General features: G+C 40.8%; 1 protein-coding gene across 1 annotated transcript; it reads left to right on the top strand.

Annotated features, from left to right (window-relative positions):
- The first annotated feature begins 1,826 nt into the window (after positions 1-1,826).
- On the top strand, positions 1,827-23,449 carry eno2 (enolase 2). The gene is made up of 12 exons (XM_026928451.3): positions 1,827-2,029; positions 6,475-6,560; positions 6,727-6,822; positions 6,931-6,989; positions 8,003-8,072; positions 9,034-9,167; positions 9,392-9,614; positions 9,733-9,930; positions 10,268-10,469; positions 10,977-11,085; positions 16,082-16,140; positions 22,318-23,449. The coding sequence occupies exons 2-12, from the start codon at positions 6,476-6,478 to the stop codon at positions 22,385-22,387; spliced, it is 1,305 nt and encodes a 434-aa protein (XP_026784252.3). The 5' UTR covers positions 1,827-2,029; position 6,475; the 3' UTR covers positions 22,388-23,449.
- The last annotated feature ends 1,044 nt before the right edge of the window (positions 23,450-24,493 follow it).

Genomic DNA, 24,493 nt, shown 5'->3' with positions numbered 1-24,493 from the left:
CCTGCTAAATAATATTTCAGATAAAAGTTCAGTAAATGCTAAACCTTGTATTCATTTTTTTTTGTACATTTGTAGGAATTTGTACACTAATGATCAGAATAGCAGTTGCTAAGTTGCTGTTAAATCGTTTATTATTTTTTTCTTGTTTTCTTGTTACTAAATAGTACAAGTATAAGGAGTAAACAGAGTATCATAGTATGGGTGCTGTATAGGATTAGTTTAGGAGAACAATAGGAGAGGAAGATGAATGGTTTTCATTACTGAGGTTTGAATAAATGTTTTTAAACTATGCAGTTCTCTGTGGATGTTTGTAGATTCCCCCAGTAGAGAGTTTCCTGTAATTGTTTATTTTCAGAAAAGAACCAAAAGTTGGTTCAATTTAACTCTCTTCTTTGCTTTTGATTAATTCAAATTTTGCTGTTATTGGCCTGGATCTGTTTCCTTTGCGCTTCACTCCTATAGGCTGCGGATGCAGTGATAAGATAGCTTTTGGACTTGTTTGGGTGGGATTTTTAGATCTTATAAATTGTGTATATTAATGGCAAAAAAGGAAATCCATTTTAAATTAAATCTATAACACAGTAAAAAATGAATGGGTCTGAATACTTTCTGAACCCAATGTACAGTATGAGCTACATATGATGGAATTATTTAATTTGTTGGTATATTATCTGCTCAGGCTGTTTCCATTTTTTTATTCGTAACTGATAGAGATACTGGTAGAGTAATAAATGGCATTCTATTTTGTATATTTTTAAACATTAAATAAATCACATTGTATGTACAGCTTCATTTAATGAAAACTATTTAACTAACAGTAGATTTATGATACCTTGATAATACTGAGGGTGATGATTCTCTTAGGATTATCATTGGATTTGATACAAGCAACCACAAAAATGTCACATTGCAAATAACTTTAATCCAAGACTGAAGGCACAGACTCTGTCTGTGACCACAAATCCCAAACCCCCCAGCCTTTGCAGAAGAAATGTTATTGCAAAATGACCAGGAAAGGAATTAATTTGGTCAGTGGAAAGCAGAGGGATTGAATGTTAAGCCTGAGATCTAACAGAGCAGAATATGAATTCATTATAAAGCCATCTCTTTGAGTGCAATTATGAATGTGTTTGTGTGTGTGCATGCAGCTGACTGTCTGGTGTCTGGTGGCATTGTGGCCTCTGCTTCTTCAAATAGTAATGTCATTATTGCATGCAGTTTAATTACAGATTCCCTCACATTCATTGTTATGTGCTGTATAACAACTCTCATATATATGAGTGGGCACACACACACAGTAATCGGCTAACTAAAATGTTGGTCCTCTTGTAGTTACTGGGTGTTTAATACTTCAAATAGACCTTAATAGAATAAGCAGGATAAATAAAATGTATTTAGTTTCATGCACATATAGTGAAGTATAAATGATGTGATGCGTTAGTATCAGTTTAGTTTGTGATGATGCAAAATTTTGGTCTTATTTATTTATTTTGGTTTAATTTAATTTGAATCTATTTATTTCTGTAAAGCTGCTTTGGGACAATGTCCACTGAACTGAATTGAATATAAATGCAATATTAATGCAAGTACACTATTTCTATATGCAGTTATGTGGGAAGCACAGTTGTGTAAAAATGTAACGCTGGAGCTCTTCATGGCTGTGTATCATGTTTTATTAGACTATAATGATGCGCCTGCTCTCTCCTTCTCCTCCATCTATTTTTATTGCTAATCCCCAGGTTATAATGCAGTATCCTGTCTTCTTCTCCCCTCTTCTTCCTCCTGAATCCCTTGTTCCTTCTCTTTATTTTCCTCCTCTCTGTTTTTCAATAGCTTCCTCTGACTCATCTTTTCATCCCCTCCCTATTGTATCACACGTTGTCTCTCCTTTCTGTGTTTTCCTCTTCTCTGCTCTCTCTCTTTCACCCATTGGCTCATTCTCTCTCTATCCATTTTTTTTCTCAGCCTGTCTCTTTGCTTAGGGTTTTCCGGCTTGCCTTTGGTGAGGTTACAAACGCACAGACGGCAGGTAAAGACACGACTGATTCATTTTCTTTCTTCCATTCTGCCTGGCTTCTGTCATCCTTTGCTTCATTTTCTACAGTCTCTCTTGCTTGTGCAAAGTGAGGAAGTGAGCAGGCAGTTGTGTGGAGTCTGGGTGATGCTCTACTGTGCAGGCTGGTGAAATACTGCAGTTGTCATGTTTGTGCCTGTGTGTTTGAGATTCTCGGGCTTTTGTACTGATTTGCTTGGAAGTGTTTGTGCATGCGCATATGGAAATAAGAAAGAAAGGGAGAGAGAAAAACGAGAAATAAGGAAACAGGACCGTGTGTGCGCGTGAACTGGAAAGCAGTGCGTCCGTGTTCTTAAGACATGCTAAGCCTCGGTATTTGCGCATATCATGGGGGTTTTGGGGAATGGGGTGGATGGATGTTCTGTCTAATTCTGTTCTCATTTCCTGTGAAAGTCATTATTCTCTCCAACTGGCTGTCAGATCAGATTGTCTTCTCTGTCTTCTTTTCTCGCACCACTTCTTCCTCTTCTTGCCCCCTATATCAGAATCCCTCAAGCGAAATACCGCCGCTTTGCGCACTCCCCGCCCCGAGCGCTAGGGCCGTGCTGCAGTACAGACGCACAGACATGTCGTACATCATTTCCATTACGTAACTCACGACTCCACTCATCGTTAGGAACTAAAATCTGCATGTAAATGTTTCATATTACAGAAGATGTTCCAATACTGTCAGAGTGGCTCTCAGTGTTGATATAACATTGTACATACAGTGCGCCTGCAGTTATGTCGACCCCTATGCAGTACACTTAAACAGGGAGAAGGCGCCATTTGGGGTTCAGCCACTGAGATCGCTGAAACTGAAGCACAGCGCTGTTTGATCTGAAGCAGTGTCTCTGTTATATACTACACCAAGATGTTAGGGTCAGCCATTTTGGTTGCGGCATGAAGATCCTACATTCTCATCACATGTATTTGGCTGTTGGATTTTATGAGTATTGATGGAGTCAGTCGTGTGCTGATTGTCGTTAGTGAATGGCACTGCAGTGCTTCTTTCGGGTGGTTCTCATGTTTCCAAAGCTCTGGAGACCCATCCCAAAGATGCTTGCAGCTCAGTGCTGCAGTTCCTCTCTCTTCTCTGTGTCTATCACCAGTCTGCAACATATGCTCTGCATCACTGTGACAAGATAACACGTTTAACATACAACAACTCATTATTTCACACTGATCTGAGATCATAACCCTAATTCTAATGATTATTAAAAAGCTACTTAGCTTTAGAATCTTTATAGAACCTTCTACGCTTAAAATCTGCAGTGCTCTCCACACATTCTACATTGCCAGTCAAGAGTTTCTTCTGCTTTATTTCAGTTTAATCACTATTATTGACACAGACCAAACAAAGTGATAGAGAAATGATGTGATGTGCTACAAGTGCCTGAGTGATAAAGATTTTGGCCTTAGATTAGATCTAAATTGTTCCAATAGTTGATATATACAGTGGGGACCAAATGTCTGAGACCACACTCAAAATCTGGGATTTTTTTCATTTAAAATTGGAAATAAACAGAAATTTTAAAATTTTGCAATATATAAAACAAAGAAAGCAAATGATTTATATCTAATATTCATGATTCTGCACTATTTCTATGTCCCTATTTAAATGTAAGCAAATTTGTGATATTGAGCATGTTAACTACTATGTACAAATGGTCAGATTTTCCTCATGTCTAATCTCTTCTACTTGAAGCATGTGCTCAGACAACACTGATTGATTTGATCTAAAATGGATCACAAAATTTTGCACAGCTCGAGTGCACACTGTCATTAAAGAAAAAAGGGGACAAAGTAAATACTAAGAAACTCTGAAATTCATTTAAATAGTTCAAAGATTATACTTTTCACTGAAGTTTTTTTCAATAATATAATTTGTAATGAAAATTGGAAAAGAATGCAAATTAGAAACAATCTCACTAGTGGTCTCAGATTTTTGGATGCCACTGTACATTTTCTGATGCACTTGGACACATTATCAATGATTTCATCAGACACCCTCTCCTAGATGTCCCTGCCGGGTTGATCAGACCCAGACTTTTGTCCAAGCAGTGCTTGCAGTCCACAGTTTGCCACAGTCTTTTTTCATAATAAAAAAGGCAAATCAGCCACACAACGTTTGCACAAGTGTTAGAATTTTCTGATATTAAGTGACACTCTCTGGAAGCTTTCTGGAACACTTCCCCAGTCTCACACTAGTAATTTTGTTCTGTTCTTGTGGTGCTTGAAAGATACACTGATGCAGCACCCTCACTTTCTGTCAAAGTAAATGGAAAATGTCTTGAGTTCATCAAAGGTTTTTGATTGAAAATGGTCAAAAACAGCACTATTTGACCAAGGCCAAAATTTTGACTAAAAATTAAATAACAACAGTGATTAAAAATTCAGTCTGTTTGTTTTGCCCTCACATGCCAGTCAGGAGAGCAAGTTCTTCAAATTGGGCCTCAGGGGGAAAAAGGTTGAATACATCTGATCTACACCCTACTTCAAAAGGCATGCACTTACCACGCCAACCCTGATGTTTCAGACACCAGAATGATATCTGGCTTAAGGGTGGTCAAAGTAAAGTCTTCTGGTAACTTTACTTGTTTGCCCAGGTCTAGTTGCCAGTCCTTTGTGGTTACCAGCATACCAGCTGCAAACTCTCACTGAGGATTAGCTCGTCCCTTTGGTCTGATAAAGACAGTGATCTGTCTTGCTGGATGGAGATGTTTGCTATGGCTGTTGTTGGAGATGATTTCAGCTACCACCTGGTTGTGATGCTAGTGGTAGTGCCCCTCTCCCAGGGCCTTGAGTATGTGCTCCAGCATACCTCTCTGCTGGCCCAGTGCACATGCTGGTGTTTCCACCTTGCTCTAGCAGACAGAGTTGGATATGCTCAGTAGGACATTAAAGCACTGGGTATTAGCCAACCAGAGCTCAGCCCATGTGACCTTCTTGTCCAACACATGCTCCCATCTTATCCACGCATGCTGCTGCCACATCCCTGCTATGCTGCAGCCTAGTCCTCCTCCAACCCTGCTCGCTCCTCCTCCTGGATGAGCTTGCTCCTCTTCTTGCCTTGTGCTTAATCGTAATGAGGTGTTGAGATGGTACTCAGGCAAGCCCTCACTGACACAACTGATCCAACCAGCGCCTTGTGCCTCATCTTTGACTCTGCTAGCTCACCTGTGCTCCTTGCTCTCCACTTTCTGTTGGCCCTCACTTCAGTGTCCCAGTGAGATCTTCAGGTCATTGAACTTCCTGTACTGCAGCATCCTTTTTTTTTTGCAATGGTAGCCATGAACTTATTTGACAGGAGCTACAGCATGTCATTATGCCCATATAGAGTGATACTGCACAGGCTATGTGGGAGCCCTAACCAAATGTGGAGATACTGGCTTATCTTTTTCTCAAAACTCTTGACTGTGGAAAGTGCAGCCTTGTGGCAGGATGCCATGCTGGTAAATCCATACTTTGAACTTTCCTCATAGACTCCAGCTCCTGGCTGGAGTGTTGGACAGATGCATTGTCCCACACGGAGCAGTTGTAAATCTTCCCCAGGCTCTTAACTGGTTTCTCAGAGGTGGGAATTGAGGTTCCTCCCCACAGAGAAGCATAACTTGTTGACCACATCCCCTTTCTTCATTACCAGACAGCTTGACTTGAAGCATATTTGTGACCAGGCACTGCACATTTGTCCCCTGGCACTGCTGTAGTTGTTACAGTCAAGTCATCCATATAGTCTCTGATGGGGGGTTGGTGAATGCCAGACTTGGTGTTGGGTCCTCTAAACTCTGCACTCTCAACACTTCTGCTGATTTGACTAGCATGGGCAAAAGGGCGAAAGGGGTGCATCCAGTGATAATCCCATTCTCTGGTCAATGGCCTTGGAATTCTCCTCCTTTGGGATCCAGAGACCCTCTATGCATCTCCAATGTTCAGCGACCTTTCCTCTCCTCCAGACAGCTCTTAGTTTTGGGCACCTCTTGGAGAGCTTGTAGGGTTTGCCTCTTGGTCCTGGCACAGAGCCAGACTATTTCTGGACCTCCTTCCAGCTGGGTACCCTGCTGTGGAACTGTCAACTGTCAGTCCTGGCAGAAGAATTAAGGTGCTGCAGTTGCCCAAGATATGCTGTCTCTCTGGGTCACTGTAGGTGTTATGGAGATCGTGGTCTATCATCTATTTAAAGCTGCCTAGTCTTCCACTGCTCTTTTATACAAACAGTGGGCTGGTAAGCCTGAATGAATTTGCAATGCAATGCAACATGCTTCTTAGCCATATCTATAAAATAAAATAATTGCTAACAATTTCTCTAAAGATTTAATAATAAACATTTCTTGATTGACTTTCTTGATTAATACCAATTCCTTGGTTAGATTAAAAAAACTCTGTCTGTATGTGTGTCTGTCTAATCTGGTTTTCTATAGGATGTCCATTGTAAGCATCATTGCCAGGGAGATCCTGGACTCTCGGGGAAACCCCACAGTAGAGGTGGACCTGAGGACTGAAAAAGGTGACTGATAGTCTGTTAGTACTTCTTAATACAGTAACAAAATTCAAATTTCAACAAAATGGTGCATTTTTCAACATATTGGTGCTGTGGCACAATAACTCATCCATTTCATCTCTAACTCTTTTGTTCTCTATGTCTATCTTCCTCTTCCTCTTTCTCACTTAAGGATTGTTCAGGGCTGCTGTGCCTAGTGGAGCATCTACTGGCATTTATGAAGCTCTAGAACTCAGAGATGGAGACAAGAGTCGCTTCAAGGGCAAAGGTGAGTTCAAGAAAAAGACCAGCTATTTCGGCTAAAATACTAGCAAGTATATTTATTACATTAATTGTATTTTTTTATTTCCATCCTTTGTTCTTGATATTTTCTTAGGTGTGCTCAAAGCTGTTGGCCACATCAATGACACTCTTGGACCTGCCCTCATTGAATCTGTAAGTGCACATCCATTGTATATCAAGCAGTTAGATAACCTTGAAAAACAATTATGAAGTACAAATAAAGAGCAGTGTGTGTCATATGTCTTAGCGTGCTAGTTGAATGTGTTCTAAACTATAACAATGTATGTTGCAATTAAGTTAACATAAGCATTGCTAAGGCAAATATTTTTTAAATACTTTTTAAAAGTACATGAAACATAAACTGTACTTTTAATATTCTTTACATACATAAAATATACTTTTTATGCACTTACAGTAAGTATGCTTAATTTTAACAAGGGAGATCACCATACAAAATATTGTCTAAAATAAAGACTATACAAACACAAGATTCAAGATTTTTATTTGTCACATACACAATTCTATACAGTATATAACTTGCACTGAAATGGAAACCTGGCCTACTCCTTTTACACTGTGCACTACTTTTACACTAAATACTAAATCAAAGTTAAAATTTAAAAATTTAAGAAATATGAAATATATATATATATATATATATATATATATATATATATATATATATATATATACAGGAATCTGCAAAAGGGATGTACAAAATATGCAGGGAATGTGCAAAAACAGATGTAAAAATATGCAGTATATTATGTGCAGTAACAATACAAAGTGCAGTGTGCGGAGTGTCAGTGGAAGTGCAAGTGACTATAGTTCTTGAGGAGTCCTAAGGGGTCTGTGTTGAGGAGTCTGATGGCCTGAGGGAAGGAGCTCCTCCTGAGCCTTTCAGTTTTAGCCATCAGACTATGGAATCGCCTGCCTGATTGAAGCAGGCTAAACAGATAGTTACCAGGGTGAGTGCAGGCCCTGATGATTTTAGCTAAGCGGAGCGACCAGGACAGCGTCCAGACATGGTGGCGCCATCTTGCTAAACAATCTTTACAAAAAAAAGGTTTTGCCACAAGTACATTATGCACTAACCACTGATGATATTATATTATATAAGGGATTATGTTTAATTGGGAATATTACTTTTATGGTGTGATCTGCAGGGGATCAGCGTGATGGAACAGGAGAAACTGGACAACATGATGATCGAGATGGATGGCACAGAGAATAAATGTGAGCCAATGCAGTCACCACCTCATGAATATGATAAGAAAAGAAAAATACAAAACCTAAATGCACAGTAACATCAAATCCAACCACATAAAAATGCGTCTGTTAATATGGTGAAGTTTTCTGTGATTTGATGTCTGTTCAGATTTTTGGAAGGAGTCTCTAGTGTCAGCGTTTATAACAGTGTTTGTTATGCCTCCTGAAGTTTTCCATCACGGGAAACATTCAGAACATTTTTTCGTAAATCTTATTTTGTTTTATTAAAAAAAAGAGAGGCTGGTGAAGGAATGACTGTTTATAGCTGCTATAATGTTAGTAATAACAGGCACTAATGTATTTAGTGCATGTTCCACAACATTAAATGTAAAACGGCACTGTCATGATGAAACAGGTTTGGGCCCCTTAGTTGCAGTGAAGGGAAATCTTTATACTATAGCTGACAAAGTGTAGACAATTCTACACAGTTGTGCGCTTCAAGTACACAGTTGTGCGCTTCTTTGTGGCAACAGTTTGGGGAAGAACACATATGGGTGTAAAGGTCAGGTGTTCACATACTTTTTGCCTTATACTGTATGACTTTAATAAATAATATTTTGTCGTTGTTGGCATATTGCTTTGGTATAAGAAGAATAAAATAATTTGGGATGTGCTGTTATTGGAAAATAATCCACTTTGGGGTGGTAATAGACCTCTACATCATGTTGGGTTGGATCACGCCACTCTGTTTATTTGATTATTTTCCTGTAACTGCATGCCCTTATGTGTTTTATTCCTTACATGGCAAACATTAACACTCTGTCATGTCTATTCAGGAGACTGTATACACAGTAAGTCACTCAAATGTACATGTCTCTATCATTTACATTTATATATTAACATCATTTTATGTAATAAGAGTGAAGTCAGTCGCATTCATTATCTGTGTAATGGATAGAATAAGAGCAGCAGTTCTGTATATCCACAGCTCAATTTGGTGCCAATGCCATTCTGGGGGTGTCCCTGGCTATTTGCAAAGCTGGAGCAGCAGAAAAAGAAATTCCCCTGTATCGCCATATTGCTGACCTGGCTGGAAACACAGAACTAGTGTTGCCAGTTCCTGTAAGATATTTAAATTTATCTCATCATTCAACTGACTCAATTATTCATTTAATTTATTCATGTATATTATATACAAGTTTTCAAGGAATAGTTTGATGTCTGTGAGCAAAGTTAGACACATAGCACATTAATACACGAGTCCTTAGCCCTTTTCCCCACCTCTACTACTTCTTTTTATCAGTTTTTGTCTGTGTGCCACAATATTTCTTCTTCTTTGGTTGCAGGCCTTTAATGTGATAAACGGTGGATCCCATGCTGGAAATAAGCTGGCCATGCAGGAGTTCATGGTGCTTCCTGTTGGGGCAGAGTCATTTCGTGATGCTTTGCGTGTTGGGGCTGAGCTCTATCAGACTCTGAGGGGAGTGATCAAGGAGAAGTACGGACAGGATGCCACTAATGTGGGTGATGAAGGAGGTTTTGCCCCAAATATCCTTGAGAATAGTGAAGGTGTGTTTTTATGTTGGTTTTTTGAAGCTATGTTTTTGTTCAACAGTGAATTAGCAAAGATATAAGAAACATCACATTAGTTTTAGCTGAATTTCTCTTTTTCCTTTGTCATTCTCAGCACTTGAATTGATTAAGACTGCCATAGACAAAGCAGGTTTCACAGACAAGGTTGTGATTGGGATGGACGTAGCTGCTTCTGAGTTCTACCGTGATGGGAAGTATGATCTTGACTTCAAATCGCCTCCAGATCCTGAAAGAAACATCACTAGTGAGAAGCTCCTAGAGATCTACCAGAGTTTTGTCAATGATTTTCCAGGTACTGAATAATTAACAAATGGAGCATGTTTTTATTTATATTTCATCACTTCTTTGCTACATAATAACTAGACTATACATTTAAATGAAATCAAGATGTCTCTATTAATTTTAATTCTTATTTTTATACAGATTCGCACTTGCTAACATGTTAAAAAGCATGTTAATTAGTAGGTTTAATAATTTAAAAATTATTACATAATTTTTATTAGTTTAATAAACTCTCCAATACTTCAGTTTGCTCCAACTGGAATTGGGATCATGTTAACCACTCCTCATTAACTTTAATTTATGTTTGGTAATATTCCTTTAACAGTAACATTCTTTTCCACCTACAGTGGTATCTATTGAGGACCCCTTTGATCAGGATGACTGGGCAGCATGGACTCGGATGACTGGTTCTGTGGGGATCCAGATAGTGGGTGACGACTTAACGGTGACAAATCCAAAGAGGATAGAGAAAGCAGCAGAGGAACGTGCTTGCAACTGCCTGCTTCTGAAGGTCAACCAAATCGGCACAGTCACAGAGGCCATCCATGCGTAAGTAACAGCTGTCTGTCACATGGCTTCACAACATAGGCCAGACATTCAGTTTGCTTCAGTGTGAAGATTTTACCTTTGTTGAAATTTCTCATTATGGTTCAGCTTTCTGTGTTCCCTTCACTGAATGTCTTCAGTTAGGTTGGTTACTGGCATTTAGTTTTCACTGAGTATGTACATGCCCTGACTGACTGATCCCCACTATTATAAGTTTTGTATAAGTTTTGTGGAAGTACCTCCAAACATTTTTACACTGTGTGGTGCTATGTACCTGAAAAGTAGACCAACAATCAGCCTCTATAAATTTTCAGTATCACATTCCTGAGTGGTGCAACTATCTAAGCCCTCACCCTCCTGGATTTCTGTCTCATGTGATTCATTCATTTATTCATTCATTCAATCAATCAATCACCTTCAGTAACCGCTTTATTACATTCATTTGATAAGTTCATAGGTATCCATAATACTCTGGTTCCCTCATGTTGTCTCTGTCACTTTCTTTCTCAGGTGTAAGCTGGCCCAGGCCAATGGCTGGGGTGTGATGGTCAGTCATCGCTCTGGAGAGACAGAGGACACATTCATTGCAGATCTGGTAGTTGGGCTCTGCACTGGACAGGTGATATTCATCTCCAGAAAATTATATAACTTTTTAAATGTCAATTTTATTCTGTTTAACACCAGATAGTGTAGAAGTACAGAATACGAGTGAGCTTAACACAGAAAACTGGTTCAAGCATGACAAATAATGGTGTTAGAGCCCTATGATAAATCTATCGAAAAAAGGTTTGACACTGGGGCTCCCGAGTGGCGCAACAACAAAACATTTGCCCATCTGTAGCTGGGAGCTGTAGAAAGCAATATTGGCCATAGATTGAAGGGATGGCTTAACTCTCTCCCTTGTCAATCAGAGCAGCACTAACAGAATGGATGTCTGTGAACCTATTATTTTTAAGAGGGAAGATAGCACTTTCCTCTGAGTATGTTGCCTTGTTGAGCAGCAGTCTGAAAAGATGTAATAGTTGGCTTCACATGTATTGGGGAGAGCTGGCTAGTGGATGGGAGTTGGCAGATCACCAAACTGGGGATAAAATGGAGAAAAATAAATAAAAGTCTTGACATCTGCAGAATGATAAATTAATATTAGAACATGTAAGGTATGGAGTGCAAGCCAAGCTAATGTGCAGATAATTACAAATCATAACTTGTAAGGAGTTCAAAACACTTTAAAAAGGAGGTGCAATCTCCTGGTAGCCAGCCTGGTGGATGGCACATGCAACTGGCTCAGTATGTCTGGTGAGCAAACAACTAAAGTAGGAGCAGTACCTCTGGATTGGTATGACAGTGTTATGGAAACCAAGAGCACATGTACAGCTTTGCATAAAGACACACCAGTTTGTTAATTCAGTTTGGAGCACTCAGTATTGGACATATGGTGTATATGATAATCATAATGCAAGCTGAGGCTCTGGCACACCTAGTTGCAATAATGCACCTAAAAAGGGAGAGCCAGATGGCAGTAGTTGTGACGTCACCCTGAGACTGCACCATGAACAACAGCACCAACCACTAACTCTGCACCATCTATATGAAGGAAGACTCATACCAGAATGTTATTCCATAGATGGGTGGCGTTGTCAGCAAAAGCGCCGCCCTCTACAACAGTTTTTACAATCCATTGTACTTGATTGATTTAGGTGCTTACAGATCATAAAATGTGATGTATTCACTGAGATACAGTTCCTTGATTAATTTGAACTTTTCTACATAGTGTCTTACATTGAGATGATAGTTTAACTGCACCTCCATTCAGCTAACAATGTGACTTCTGATGGAAACTGGTTATATCATAACTATTTTTGAGGTTTTAAAGCAATGGGTGTGAATACTTATGCAATCACAAATTTAATGTTTTTAGTTGTAAATAATTATAGTTTTAGTTGTAAATAAAACTATACTGATTTCCCCCATGACAATATTATAGGCTATTTTTGTAGATTCATTACATATACTCACTGGCCTCTTTGATTTGAAGTTTAGATAAAGGCTGAATATGTCCTGTCTTCAACTGTCCAGTTTCAGTGAGTCTGTGCCCACTGTAGCCTCAGGTTCCTGTTCTTGGATGACAGGAGAGGAACCTGATGTGTTTTTTTGCTGTTGTAGCCCAAACACCTCAAGTTTTATGTGTTGTGCATTCTGAGATGCACAACAGAAGAGTGGTTATTTGAGTTACTGTAGCCTTCCTATTTGAACCAAACCAGTCTGGCCATTCTCCTCTGACCTCTCTCATCAAGAAGGCATATCTGCTCGTGAAAGTGCTGCTCACTGGATTTTTTTTTTTTTTTTCTGTGCAAACTTTGTAGACTGCATGTAGACGGTCTATAGCAGTTTCTGAAATACTCAAATCATCCTGTCTGGCACCAAAAACAGAGTCAAAGTCACTGAACTCACATTTTCCTCTTTCTTTGATGTGAATATTCAGTGAATTATAAACTGCCCTCGATGTGTATCTGCATGATTTTCTGCATTGCTCTCCTGCCACATGATTGGTTGATCAGATAATTGCATGAATGAGCAAGTGATGCAGTTCTTCCTATTAAAGTGGCCAGTGTGTCTATGATCCCAATTAGGTCAATAGCAGTTCCATGTTGTAACTATACAAAATGAGGAAAAGGTCAAAGGGATGACCATTTATGCAAGACACTGTACTTTTGGGGAAGATCATTTAGAACTTTATTGATCAGCAGCAGTATTTTGTAATCAATGCAGTATTTTTTGGCAGATATTGTAGTGTTGATAAAATTGAGGTAATACTGTGAATTTTATATTGTTCTTATAAATATTGTAACTGTTTGATTTTGCTATTTGGGTCTAGTTAAGTGTATAATATACAGTGGGGTCCAAATGTCTGAGACCACACTCAAAGTCTGTTTTTTTTTTTTTTTCATTTAAAATTCATTTAAAATAAACAAAAGGTTTTAGAATTCTGAAATATTTTAAACAAAGAAAGTACATGTTCAATATCTTGAATATTTAATATTTATGATTCTGTACTACTTCTAGGTCCCTATTTAAATGTAAGCAAATTTGTGATATTGAGCATGTTAACTGCTTTGTGTAAAAGATCAGATTTTCCTCATGCCTAATCACTTCTATTGAAGCATGTGTTCAGATGACACTCTGATGGATTTGATGTAAAATGGATCATCAGGTTTTACACAACTTGGGGAATCCATGCCAACTCAAGTGCACACTGTCATAAAGCAAAAAGGGGCAAACCAAATACTAAGAAACTCTGAAATTCATGTAGATATTTCAAAGATTCTACTTTTCAATGAAGTTGCTGTCAAAAATATAATTTGTAATGAAACTTGTTGTATTAAATTAGAAAAGAATGCAAAATAGAAGCATTTTCAATAGTGCTTTCAGACTTGTGGACTCCACTATATGTACATCAGATATCTGAGGCTGATACAAGAGGAAGACTACACTAGTGATGTTGCCATGTTCAGCAAAAGACAAACTGTAATTAACAGTGATGCCAGGGTATTTCACTTCTGTATTTGGAGCAATTGGACAGCCAACATGATTTAACATATAATTAGGTAGTTAGTGTCTAGCAGCTTTGGGACCAAGTAAGAACATCTCTGAATTTAGCAGCAGAAAGTGACGTTAGACAGACAGAAAGACAGATAGATACATAGATAGATAGAATATAATGAGCAAAAGTATGTGGACACCTGACCATCACACCCATATGTAGTTCTTTTCCAAACTGCAGCCACAAATTTAGAAGCACACAATTGTATAGAATGAATTTGTATGCTATAGTATTACAGTTTCCCTTCACTGGAGCTAAGAGGATCAAACCTGGGCCTCTTATGCTCTTGTAGCTAAACAGGCAAAATTCCCTATACCCACATGTCTTATTGAACATACCATTCCAAATTTATTCCCAATTTGGTGTTATAATAACCTCCACTATTCTGGGAAGAATTTTCACTAGATTTTGGAGCATGAATGTGGGATTTGTGTTCATTCAGCTACAAGAGCATTAGTGAGGTCAGGTACTGATTTTGGGTGAGGAGGTCTGGGGTGCAGTCGATGTTCCAGTTCATCCCAAAGGTGTTCAGTGGGGTTGGGGTCAGGGATCTGTGCAGGACAGTTCTTCCACTCTGACCTTGGCACACCATGTCACCTCACTTCATGGACCTCGCTTTGTGCACAGCATTCACTTAGTTCCAGTGAAGGAAAATTGTACTGTTCCAGCATACATACACATTCTATATAATTGTGTGCTTCGAACCTTTTGGCAACAGCTTGGGGAACCACATGTGGGTGTGATAGTCAGGTGTCCACAAACTTTGGCCATTCATTCTGGGAGGCTGGAGGTATGTTCTGCTGCAGGGAGGCAGTGTGGAGAATGATGGAGCTTCCATAGTAGTTCCTAGAGCACCAAGGTTGAATGAGCTGAGAGCTCATTGTGCTTCTGGAAAAAGTGCCATGAAGAGGATTAGCAGAACTGTTCATGATGATCTCCAGTTTTTCTGCCATTGTCTACTCCATATTTGTTTCCAATGACTCTAGAGAAAGACCTGTGATGGACTGGCTTTCTTGATCAGCTTATTGAGATGCTTGGTGTCTCCTGTAGTGATGCTGCTCCCCCAGTAGACCACACCATAGAAAACAACACTGGCCACGATAGACTGATAGAACAACTGTAGTATTATCTGATGCTCATACCTTTGATGTCTTACATGTATAGTGTAAGACATTGGTGTTGTCTGTCCAGTCCAGTCTGTAATTCACGTAGACCGCCAGGTACCTGTAGGATTGCACCTCCTCCCCCTGGACGGTTACTGGTCTTACAGGCGCTTTAACACATTGGAATCCACCCCCTGTTCCTTTGTCTTACCGATGTTAAGCTGAATGTTTTTTTCCCTGCACCATGAGACAAAGCTTCTGTAAGTAGAATCCTCTTCCACCAATCCTCTGTACTCTGATTCATTTATATTGTGAGTGATCCCCACAATAGAGGAGTCATCACAGAACATGTGCAGGTGGGTGAGCTGGTGTTGTACTGAAAATCTGATCTGTGAATAGGAAAGTGAATAGGAAAAGCGATAGGACCGTTCCGAGGTGCCCCAATGATGCTCACTGTCCTTTTCTGACCCACATTTCTAGAGCCTCACAAACTGTGGCCTGTTGGTCATGTAGTCCATGATCCAATTAACTGTAGGGACATCAACGTCCATTGCCAAGGTTGTTTCCCAGTCACATATATTGAAGGACATTATCCGCACTTTAGTTCCAGGCTTGTCCAGGTGTGAGTGGAATCATCTAAGCTTTCTTTTGCACAATCCACAATCTTATTAGGTTGATGTTTTGTTGGTATATTGTCTGGTTTGGGCAATAAGTACAGCTGTGTGCCATTGGAGTAACACTTAAAGCTAATGACTAGAAATTAACCTAACCTAAATTAACCAACCTGACACCCTTGGTCTACATATATACAATTAAGAAATTATTAAAACCATGTAAATGGTGATATTGTCATATATATCAACTTTATATTAAAACAGAACAATGTATATATTTTCTCTCTTTCTTCTCAGATCAAGACTGGAGCTCCATGTAGATCTGAGCGTCTGGCCAAATACAATCAGTTGATGAGGTGAGAGCTCAGCGATATTCTTGCCATGTGTGTAAAAAGTACTTTTACATAAGTGAAAGTATTAATAATGTGTCAAAATGTTACTCAGTTTAATTTTGTTAGAATCCAGGCAAAAATGGACACAAGTGAAAGTTGCTACTTTTAAATGTACTCAGCTATTAAAAAGTAAAAAGTAAATGCTTGTAGCTGATAAAATTATGTAGTATTATGTTTTTATGTGAACACTAGATTTTAATACTTATTTAACACTGTTGATTCTATGCTGCTTTTCCTGAAAACATCATTCAGTCTCTGCAAGTTTTCTAGTCATATTCATGACTGCATAGTTTGCTATTTAATTAACCAGAAGTAAAACATCCTGGACTGCTGGACTATGCTAGATTATGCTATATATTAAACTTTGCTAGTCTAAACCCATTTACCACAACATGCTATTTCAAATTAGATGGAGTTTGTACCTTCTAGGGAGGCAAAGGAGACACCTCACTTTATACAAGTGTGTTCTTACTGCAGCATTTAAATATTTTACTGAGGTAGGGCCAGGGGCACTTATCCTCAAGTTCCACATTGCAATCTTGTGGCCTATCCATCCTCAGATACACATGGATAACTATAGCACTAACTACAGTCATGGAAAAAAAGAAAGTACACTCTCCTTCAATTGTGTAGTCCTCACTTCTATAAACAAACAAATAACCTTGGGTGACAGGTTTGGAGTAGGGTAGGTGAGAGAGGTGAGTGAGGGTGAAGATGAGTGGCGTTGCAGTCGTCCTTTCTTAGGGTGCGGTGAGCAGGGGTGAGTGGCATTGAGGTGGGACCTAGGGAGTTCTTGGAGTGCTGGGGTGCAGACTCTCAAACATGTCATTGCCAGGGAACGTGGTCTTCTTCGCTGTCTTCTGTCTCTGTGAGAGAGAGAGAGGAAGGGATCAGAGGTGTTATCAAGACAAGACTGGCTCACCTTACTGTGTAACCCCACAACAATGGGGGTGCTGAAGTGGTGCTGTCCGTTCAGCACCTAGGCAGCAGTCACTTGAGGAGCATGAAGTGTTTGTAATGCGGGGGCTGCAGGCCTGCCATCACAGTACCAACCCCCCAGCTCCGAGCCTGCTGCCGGTGGAGGCAGCAACCATAGCACATTGAGTCGGGAAAGGCCATCAGCGCATCAGCACTTTATTGCTAGGGCTGCACTCTCAATGGTGGCATACTTCCTTTCAGCAAGGGTCAACTTCCTGCTAACACCGGGTGCTCTTCTCCCTTGAACGTCGTTCAAAGTCTGGTTGGTTGAAGTCCGGGTTCCTGAGAACTGAGGAGCTGATGAGTGCCTGCTTAAGGGCCTGGAATGCCTGCTCTGCTTCGTCAGCGCAGCACACTCAGTCTGGTTGGCCTTTCCTGGTGAGATCTGAGAGGGGGAGGCTAAAAAGGATCTCCCTGAGATGGTGCAGGTGGTCCGATCAAATGGTAGAGTGGATGACGACATCGTTCAAGGGTAGAGATGAATTGAGCTCTCCCCAGCCACTCTACCAGGTAGTCCAGGTGGGGGAGAGGGTAGCTGTCGAAGTCTGAGACTTGGTTCAGCTTCCAGAAGTCATTGCACAGCCTGAGACTCCCATCGGGCTCCAGCACAATGACAAAGGGGCTGGACCAGGGGCAGGTGGACTCCTCAGCCCATAGTATCCAGCTGACTTCCTCCTCAATAGCAAGATGGCGGGCTTCAGGGACATGGTAGGGCTGCTGTCCTACCACCACTCCTGGTGGAGTTTTAATCTCATGTTGGACCAGATGCGTCTTCCCAGGTGTTGAGGAAAAGATGTCAGCAAACTGGTCCACTAGCTCTGTTAGCTCTTGGCACTGTGTGGGGGTGAGTTCCCCTTTTGGACCAAGATATGCTTTGTGGGATCTGGGGAAAGACTGGCAAATGCAGACACCACTGGGACAGGCTTGGTCCACTTTTTCAACAAATTAACATGGTATGTCTGGGTGTCTGCACGCTACCAGGCTGTTGTAGGCATTAATTCACCAAGCCCACCTGTTCGAGGACTGTATAGGGAACCAGGAACTTGCAGCTGGTACTTGCCAACAAGAGCAGAACTTGGTCGTCTGGCTGGAGCTCCCGGGGCTGGGCTGGCAAGTTGTATATCTGTTGCTGTTCTGTATGGGCTTCCTCCATCGGATGATAGGTGCTACCCGGTCGATCCGCTCTGGCATATCTCACACATAATTGATGATGGTGTGGAACAGTGAGGGTTGCTCCTCCCATGCCTCCTTGGCCACATCCAGCAGTCCTTGAGGCTGCCTTTCGAAGAGGAACTCGAAGGAGGTGAAGCCCATGGACACCTGTGGTGTTTCTCATATGGCAAAGAGGACATAAGGTGGCAGGAAGTCCCAGTTTCTTCCCTCCTCGCCTACCACCCACTGCAACATCTGCTTGAGCATTTGATTGAACCTCTCCACCAAGCCATTGCAATAGAGGTTGTAGGGGGACCACCTCGGGGTACCTGGTGGCATAGTCGATGATAATGAGGATGAACTCCTCGCCCTGGGCGGACTTCGGGAGCCACCCTTTGAGGTCCATGCCTATCCTTTCAAAAGGGCATGATGATGGGGAGCAGGATGAGGGGAACGGACGCGGGCTGCTTGGGCCTGGTATGTTGGCAGAAGTTCTGGACTTTGGCGTCCATGCCTGGCCAGAGGAACCAGTCTTTCAGCTTTTCCAGGGTGTTGCGGGCCCCCAGGTGACTGCCTAATGGGTGTAAGTGTGCCAGGTTCATTAATAGCCACTAATTAATAGACAACTAGTAGGTCACAGACTTGACCCTGTCGCTCAGCGTGATAGTAGAGGAGCCCCCCTCAGACCAGAAAATAGGAGGCAGGTAGCCTTTGTTCTGGGCTTTGGCTCACCCCCTCCACCTGGCCCCAACTGTGTTTCAGGTGGTCATCCTCCTCACCCAAATTTTGGTGGCAGGGACATCTCTGTGACAAGAGACCAAGAGGGTCCCACATTTCTTGGCTGATCTGGGCAGGATCACAGGTAGGGCGAGGGTCACAGTGCTCCCGGAGTCTAGGAGGGCTGGCCTGCCATCTACCTCGATGGAGAAGGTGTGGGTGCTGGGTGGGGTACAGGTGTGGAGGGCACATCCCACCAGCCAGGGCTTATTGGCTCATTGTGGGGCAACAGGAATGGCTCGGTAGGCATGAGCTCATCTACTGGTGGGCAGCTAGTCGTTCTTCTCCTCTCCCCATTGTCAGGGTGGTGAGGTAGATGACTTCTGCGGGGACTGGGACTGAAGTCTTGCTGGGACTGAAGGACCTCACTGGCTGTGTGCTTCTCTGGTAGCAGTCATCTGCTGGCTACAGCCATCTCTTGACGGTGCAGAGCAGGGCATCTATTTGGGCCTGAGGAGTGTCTCCGGGATTGTAGGTCTACTGGAGGAACTCTGAGATCTCATCTTTTAGGATTTCATAATTGGCCTTCTCCGCTGGCAAGAGCGCGTAGTAGGCCAGTTGCGCTTCCCCAGAGAGGAATGGAGTGAGAACGTAGGCCCAGTCTTCCTCCAGCCAGTCTTCACATGCCAGCAGCCCTTCGGTTGTGATGCGTAGGCTCTGCGCTAGCTCCTGGGTCACCGCTGTTTTCTTCGCTGTTTTCTGTCTCTGTAAGAGAGAGAGAAGAAGGGATCAGCAGTGTCATCAGGACAAGACTGGCTCACTTTACTGTGTATGGTGCACCCTTTTATACTCTCCTGAATTCTCCAGGAGGGGGAGGAGTTGCCGCTGCAATCACTGGCTGCCAGCTGTGTGTGTTTCTGCCACCCTGGCTTGTAGCAATGTGCTCCCGCGCTATCCACAACAAGGGGGGTGTTGAAGTGGCACTGTCCGTTCAGCACCCAGGCGGCAGTTGTGTGAGGAGCATGAAGTGTTTGTAGCGCAGGGGCTGCAGGCCCGCCATCACAACACCCTATAACTCAGAACCGTGTAGAACCACCTGAATGGTTAAAGAAGAAAAATATCAACGTGTTGGCAGGCAAAGTCAAAGTCCAGACCTCAACCCCATTGAGATGCTGTATTGGCATGTTGACGGGCAAAGTCAAAGTCCAGACCTCAAGCCTATAGAGATCTTAAGAGAGCTGTGCACAAACGAATGCCTTCAAACATCAATGAACTGAAGCAATGTTATAAAGAAGAGTGGGCCAAAATTTCCAAAATGATGTGAGAGACTGATAAACTCCTGCAGAAAAGATTTACTCCAGGGTATTGTTACTAAAAGTGGTTCTACATAAAGGTTGTTCTACAGCAAAAGCAGCACAAAATGCAGCACATTATGCCAATGATAGTACATGGAAAGCTTTCACTGACAAATCACTTGGTTTAATCAGGAAATGCCATCTGGTGGCTTAATATATGCATTCTTTGTTTTCACACTTCTTAGTAACAGTATCAACACAGTACTGATAATAGTACACCAGAGGTATACAGTTTCGACAAAGTGCTTGTTTTGTTAGGATTTTTAGGAATCTAAGAACAAAGTTGGGATAGTTGTTATCTTCTTATAAAATGGATTGTACAGACATGAAACTTGGTCTGTAGTTAGCCCAACTCTCTCTCGCTAATCATCCTGGTTGCCTGATGGTGGCTCTACATGGGCCCTACAGGTAAAGTTTTTCCATCAGATTCCTTAGCTAATTGTAAACAAGTTTGCAAGTTGGATCAATTTACTCTTCTCAGTGATATTCTTAGCTAATTTGCATAATATGTGAAACCTACTTTTGTGAACGAATAATTTTTTTTTGTGAATGATTTTTTTTGCATATTTTCGCAAAATTGTCAAATTACTCAGCACAGTCTGAATATTAATAATGATAAAAATGTGTTGAGATGTGTAAACAGTATGGCCACCACATGCTAATAAATCCTTGTGAAGCAGAGCTCAGTTTAGTCAAACATCTCTAACTCATTATTGGATGTCTGGATTCACAAGAAACCTGAAAGGCATGTTCAGGACAAGATTCGTGCAAAGGTGGGGCCATAACCATTCGTAACAGGCAGGATTAAGTTCGAATAACTGTATTTTGGACCATGTAGCCCCAACTACTTGAATTTGCATAGTAGGTAAACATTTGGTAAAAAATAATAGGTAAAAATTGTGGACTCTCAAACTCAACAGCTATCAAAAAACATGCTGACATTTGTAAACATGGCTGCCACACGCCAGCTGGACTCTAAGACCTGTAACTCATGATTTGTTACATGAATTTGCATGAAACTTGAATGCCAGGTTTAAGATTCTGAGGATGTGTGCAAAGGATAGGCGTGGTTTCCATAGGGGGAATTGTTAAATTCAAATAACTGTTTCTAAGTCCTGTTAATCAGGGTCAAATTTGGTATACTGCATCTGGGTGCTAATGTGTAAGCATATTTCTGTTGATGTCAGTAAGCTTTCAGTAGGCATTTCACAGTGTTAGAATCTTTGTCATCAAACGTGAACAGTATGTTCATTTTTGGACTCTTTAGTGATCTATGTAACTTGGCAAGAACTGGCCAATGGGGCCAATGATACGGTTTTATCACATTTATCTCACATTACAATGTGCTCCAACAAACATATTACATACCATCTTCTTCCCACATTGTGTAACTCTAGTATACTGTCTGCTGTTGCCCTTTTCTTATGAATTCGGGCATTAAAGTCATGCAAAAATGGTGAATTACAGCCAGAATGCCCTAATGAGCTTCCAGCTTAGGTTTAATGTTTGTTTTGAGTGTTTCAAGAGCATGTATTGATCATTTTCCTGTTATGAGTAGTGAACCACCAGTGACAAGATATTATTTTGGTGTTTGGTGGCTATTCTCAGCAAAGCAGTGGCACTGATGTGGTGGTACAGGTATGGAGTATATTATGCAGAGTAATGCTGCTGGGGCTTTTAGGCACTGTGTACACTTTCTGACCACATTATTAGAGATACCTGTCTTATTAGTCCACCTGTAAGTTGTGTTAGTCATTCTTTAGCTCTTTATAATTGTTAGCAACAGTTGCAAATAAATTAAAAGATCACAAATTGTGTTTTAACTCAAATACTGCTTTAAAGTACAGCACTATAATTTCGATATAATTACTTAATTTGCCCATGTCTTTATAAAATGTTCACTAGATCTAATCTCTGTCTCACATTTTCTTCTCCACAGGATTGAGGAAGAGTTGGGCGATCAAGCCCGATTTGCTGGCCACAACTTCAGAAATCCCAGTGCTCTGTGAGATGTCCTGTGGCTACAAAGACCACACAACAACCACCACCAGACAATATGCACTGACTAAGACAGATATAGTACAGATAAAACAACAGACCGAAAAGACATCATGAACAGACACCTAAGGATTATTTGCACTGAACACCTACTGACAACACTTCATATTTGACAGAAGCCCATGCACTGAACCAAGGGGACAACATGCACTTAAATTGGACTGACCACAAACAACTGAGCTAACAATATGCATGGCAGAACCAATACAGACAAGTTTACGCACAAGACATGTCTGACAAGATAGACAGCTAAGTAGTAGGTACAGGATGTAGGACAGACATACACTGACAAAATGATTAGAAACAATGGAGAGAGATGGAGTAAAAGGGAGAAAACTATGTATTAATATGTATAGAGTAAAATATTCAAATTTATCTTGGTGCATCAATTTAGTGGATATTGGTTATAATAACAGAATTATTTACCGGGTTGAGTGTGCTTTAAGGAATAGTTTTCTTTATAGTTTGGGTATTGCCTTGTCTGAAGTGTAGTAAACTGCAGTTGAAAAGGGAATGATTCTTGACTTAAAATATGAAGATGGACAGAAGCTGTAGGTGCATGTAGAGAAAGAAATCAAGAAAGGGAAGAGCATGAAATAAAAACAAAACAAAACACCCAAAACAAAACAGACCACACTCTCTTGCAAAGAGATGGACCATCAGCTTACACAGATAAACACACACACACACACACATACACACAAGCTCACATTTGTGTGGACGTCTCTCAGTGTCTCAGTCTTTCACTTTACTCCCTTCATCTCTCTCTGCTGTCCCCTTTATCATCCACCTCCTGCATTCCCTAATCCTTTACTTTCTTGTTGTTTCATTGTCACTGTCCTCCTTTCCTTCTGCCTTTGCTATTGTTGCAGACTTGGTCCACCATGCTTGAATTTCTTCTCTATTTCTCTATATGTGGAATCACTGTGGTCAAAGTAAAGAAGAAAAGGAGGGAATAAATAACATGCTTGCCATTAAATAATGTTATGGATTAAAATTATAATTTACTCCCACCATGTGTTGTTTGTTGCTGAAAAACAGGAGACTGGTGTGTGGGTGACTGTGTGTGAGAGAGAGAGAGAGAGAGAGAGATTTTCTGTAAAAAAAAAAAAGATCTATAAAAATCATTTGGGCAGACAATTATCCAATAGGACACACACTTGTAGTGCATTATTTAACTATTTAAATCACACTCCAAGTATGCATGCAGGAACATACTACACACACTGTCCCCTTTCCACTCACGGTCCACTTTTCTGCTCACTGCAGTTGTAAAGAGTGATTATTTGAGGTACTATATCCTTCCTGGCAGCTCAAACCAATCTGGCCATTTTCCTTTGACCTCTCTTATCAGCAAGGTGTTTCCACCCACACAACTGTCACTCACTCAATGTTTTTTGTTTTTTGTACCATTCTGTGTAAACTCTAGAGACTGTTGTGTGTAAAAATCCCAGGAAATCAGCAGTTTCTGAAATACTCAAACCAGCCCATCTGGTACCACCACCCGTACCATGGTTGAAGTGACAGAGATCACATTTTTTTTCATTCCGATGTTTGATGTGAACATTAACTTAAGCTCTTGACCTGTATCTGCTTGTTTTTTTTTTTTTTTTTTTTTTTTGCATTGCTCTGCTGCCACATGATTGGCTGATTAGGTAACGGCATGGATGTGCAGGTGTTCCTTTAATAGGTGGACAGTGGACAGTGAGTGTATATTTACTATCTTATAAATTCGGTCTTAGATGTTTATTTTATGATTTCTGCATTATTGGGTCATTAAAAATATTTTAAATTTCCAAACATTACTTTTCCAACAGAAATTAAATGTTAATGAAAAATGTCAGGGATTAGGTGCAAAAACAGAAGCAAGTCTCCAGAAGAACTGTGGCAGATTCTCCAAGATGCTTTAAAAAAACTTACCAGCCAATTTCCTTATTAATCTGTATAAAGTGTACCTGATGCATTTTGAAAGGTGTTTTAAAAGTGTTGTCGCACCCTTTTAGATGTATAAACATTTAATTTCATTATTTTTGAAGACTTTTGCGTAGTACTGTATA

This window comes from Pangasianodon hypophthalmus, chromosome 29 (assembly GCF_027358585.1).
Source record: "Pangasianodon hypophthalmus isolate fPanHyp1 chromosome 29, fPanHyp1.pri, whole genome shotgun sequence".
Classification (NCBI taxonomy): domain Eukaryota; kingdom Metazoa; phylum Chordata; class Actinopteri; order Siluriformes; family Pangasiidae; genus Pangasianodon; species Pangasianodon hypophthalmus.
This window is presented reverse-complemented; position numbering and strand designations above follow the sequence as displayed.

Bases quoted from the DNA above. Each gene is read 5' to 3' on its own strand.
- eno2 (XM_026928451.3), top strand. From the start codon at position 6,476: ATGTCCATTGTAAGCATCATTGCCAGGGAGATCCTGGACTCTCGGGGA. The intron at 6,990-8,002 runs GTAAGTGCACAT...TGTGATCTGCAG, and splicing joins GACCTGCCCTCATTGAATCT to GGGATCAGCGTGATGGAACA. The intron at 9,615-9,732 runs GTGTGTTTTTAT...TGTCATTCTCAG, and splicing joins TATCCTTGAGAATAGTGAAG to CACTTGAATTGATTAAGACT.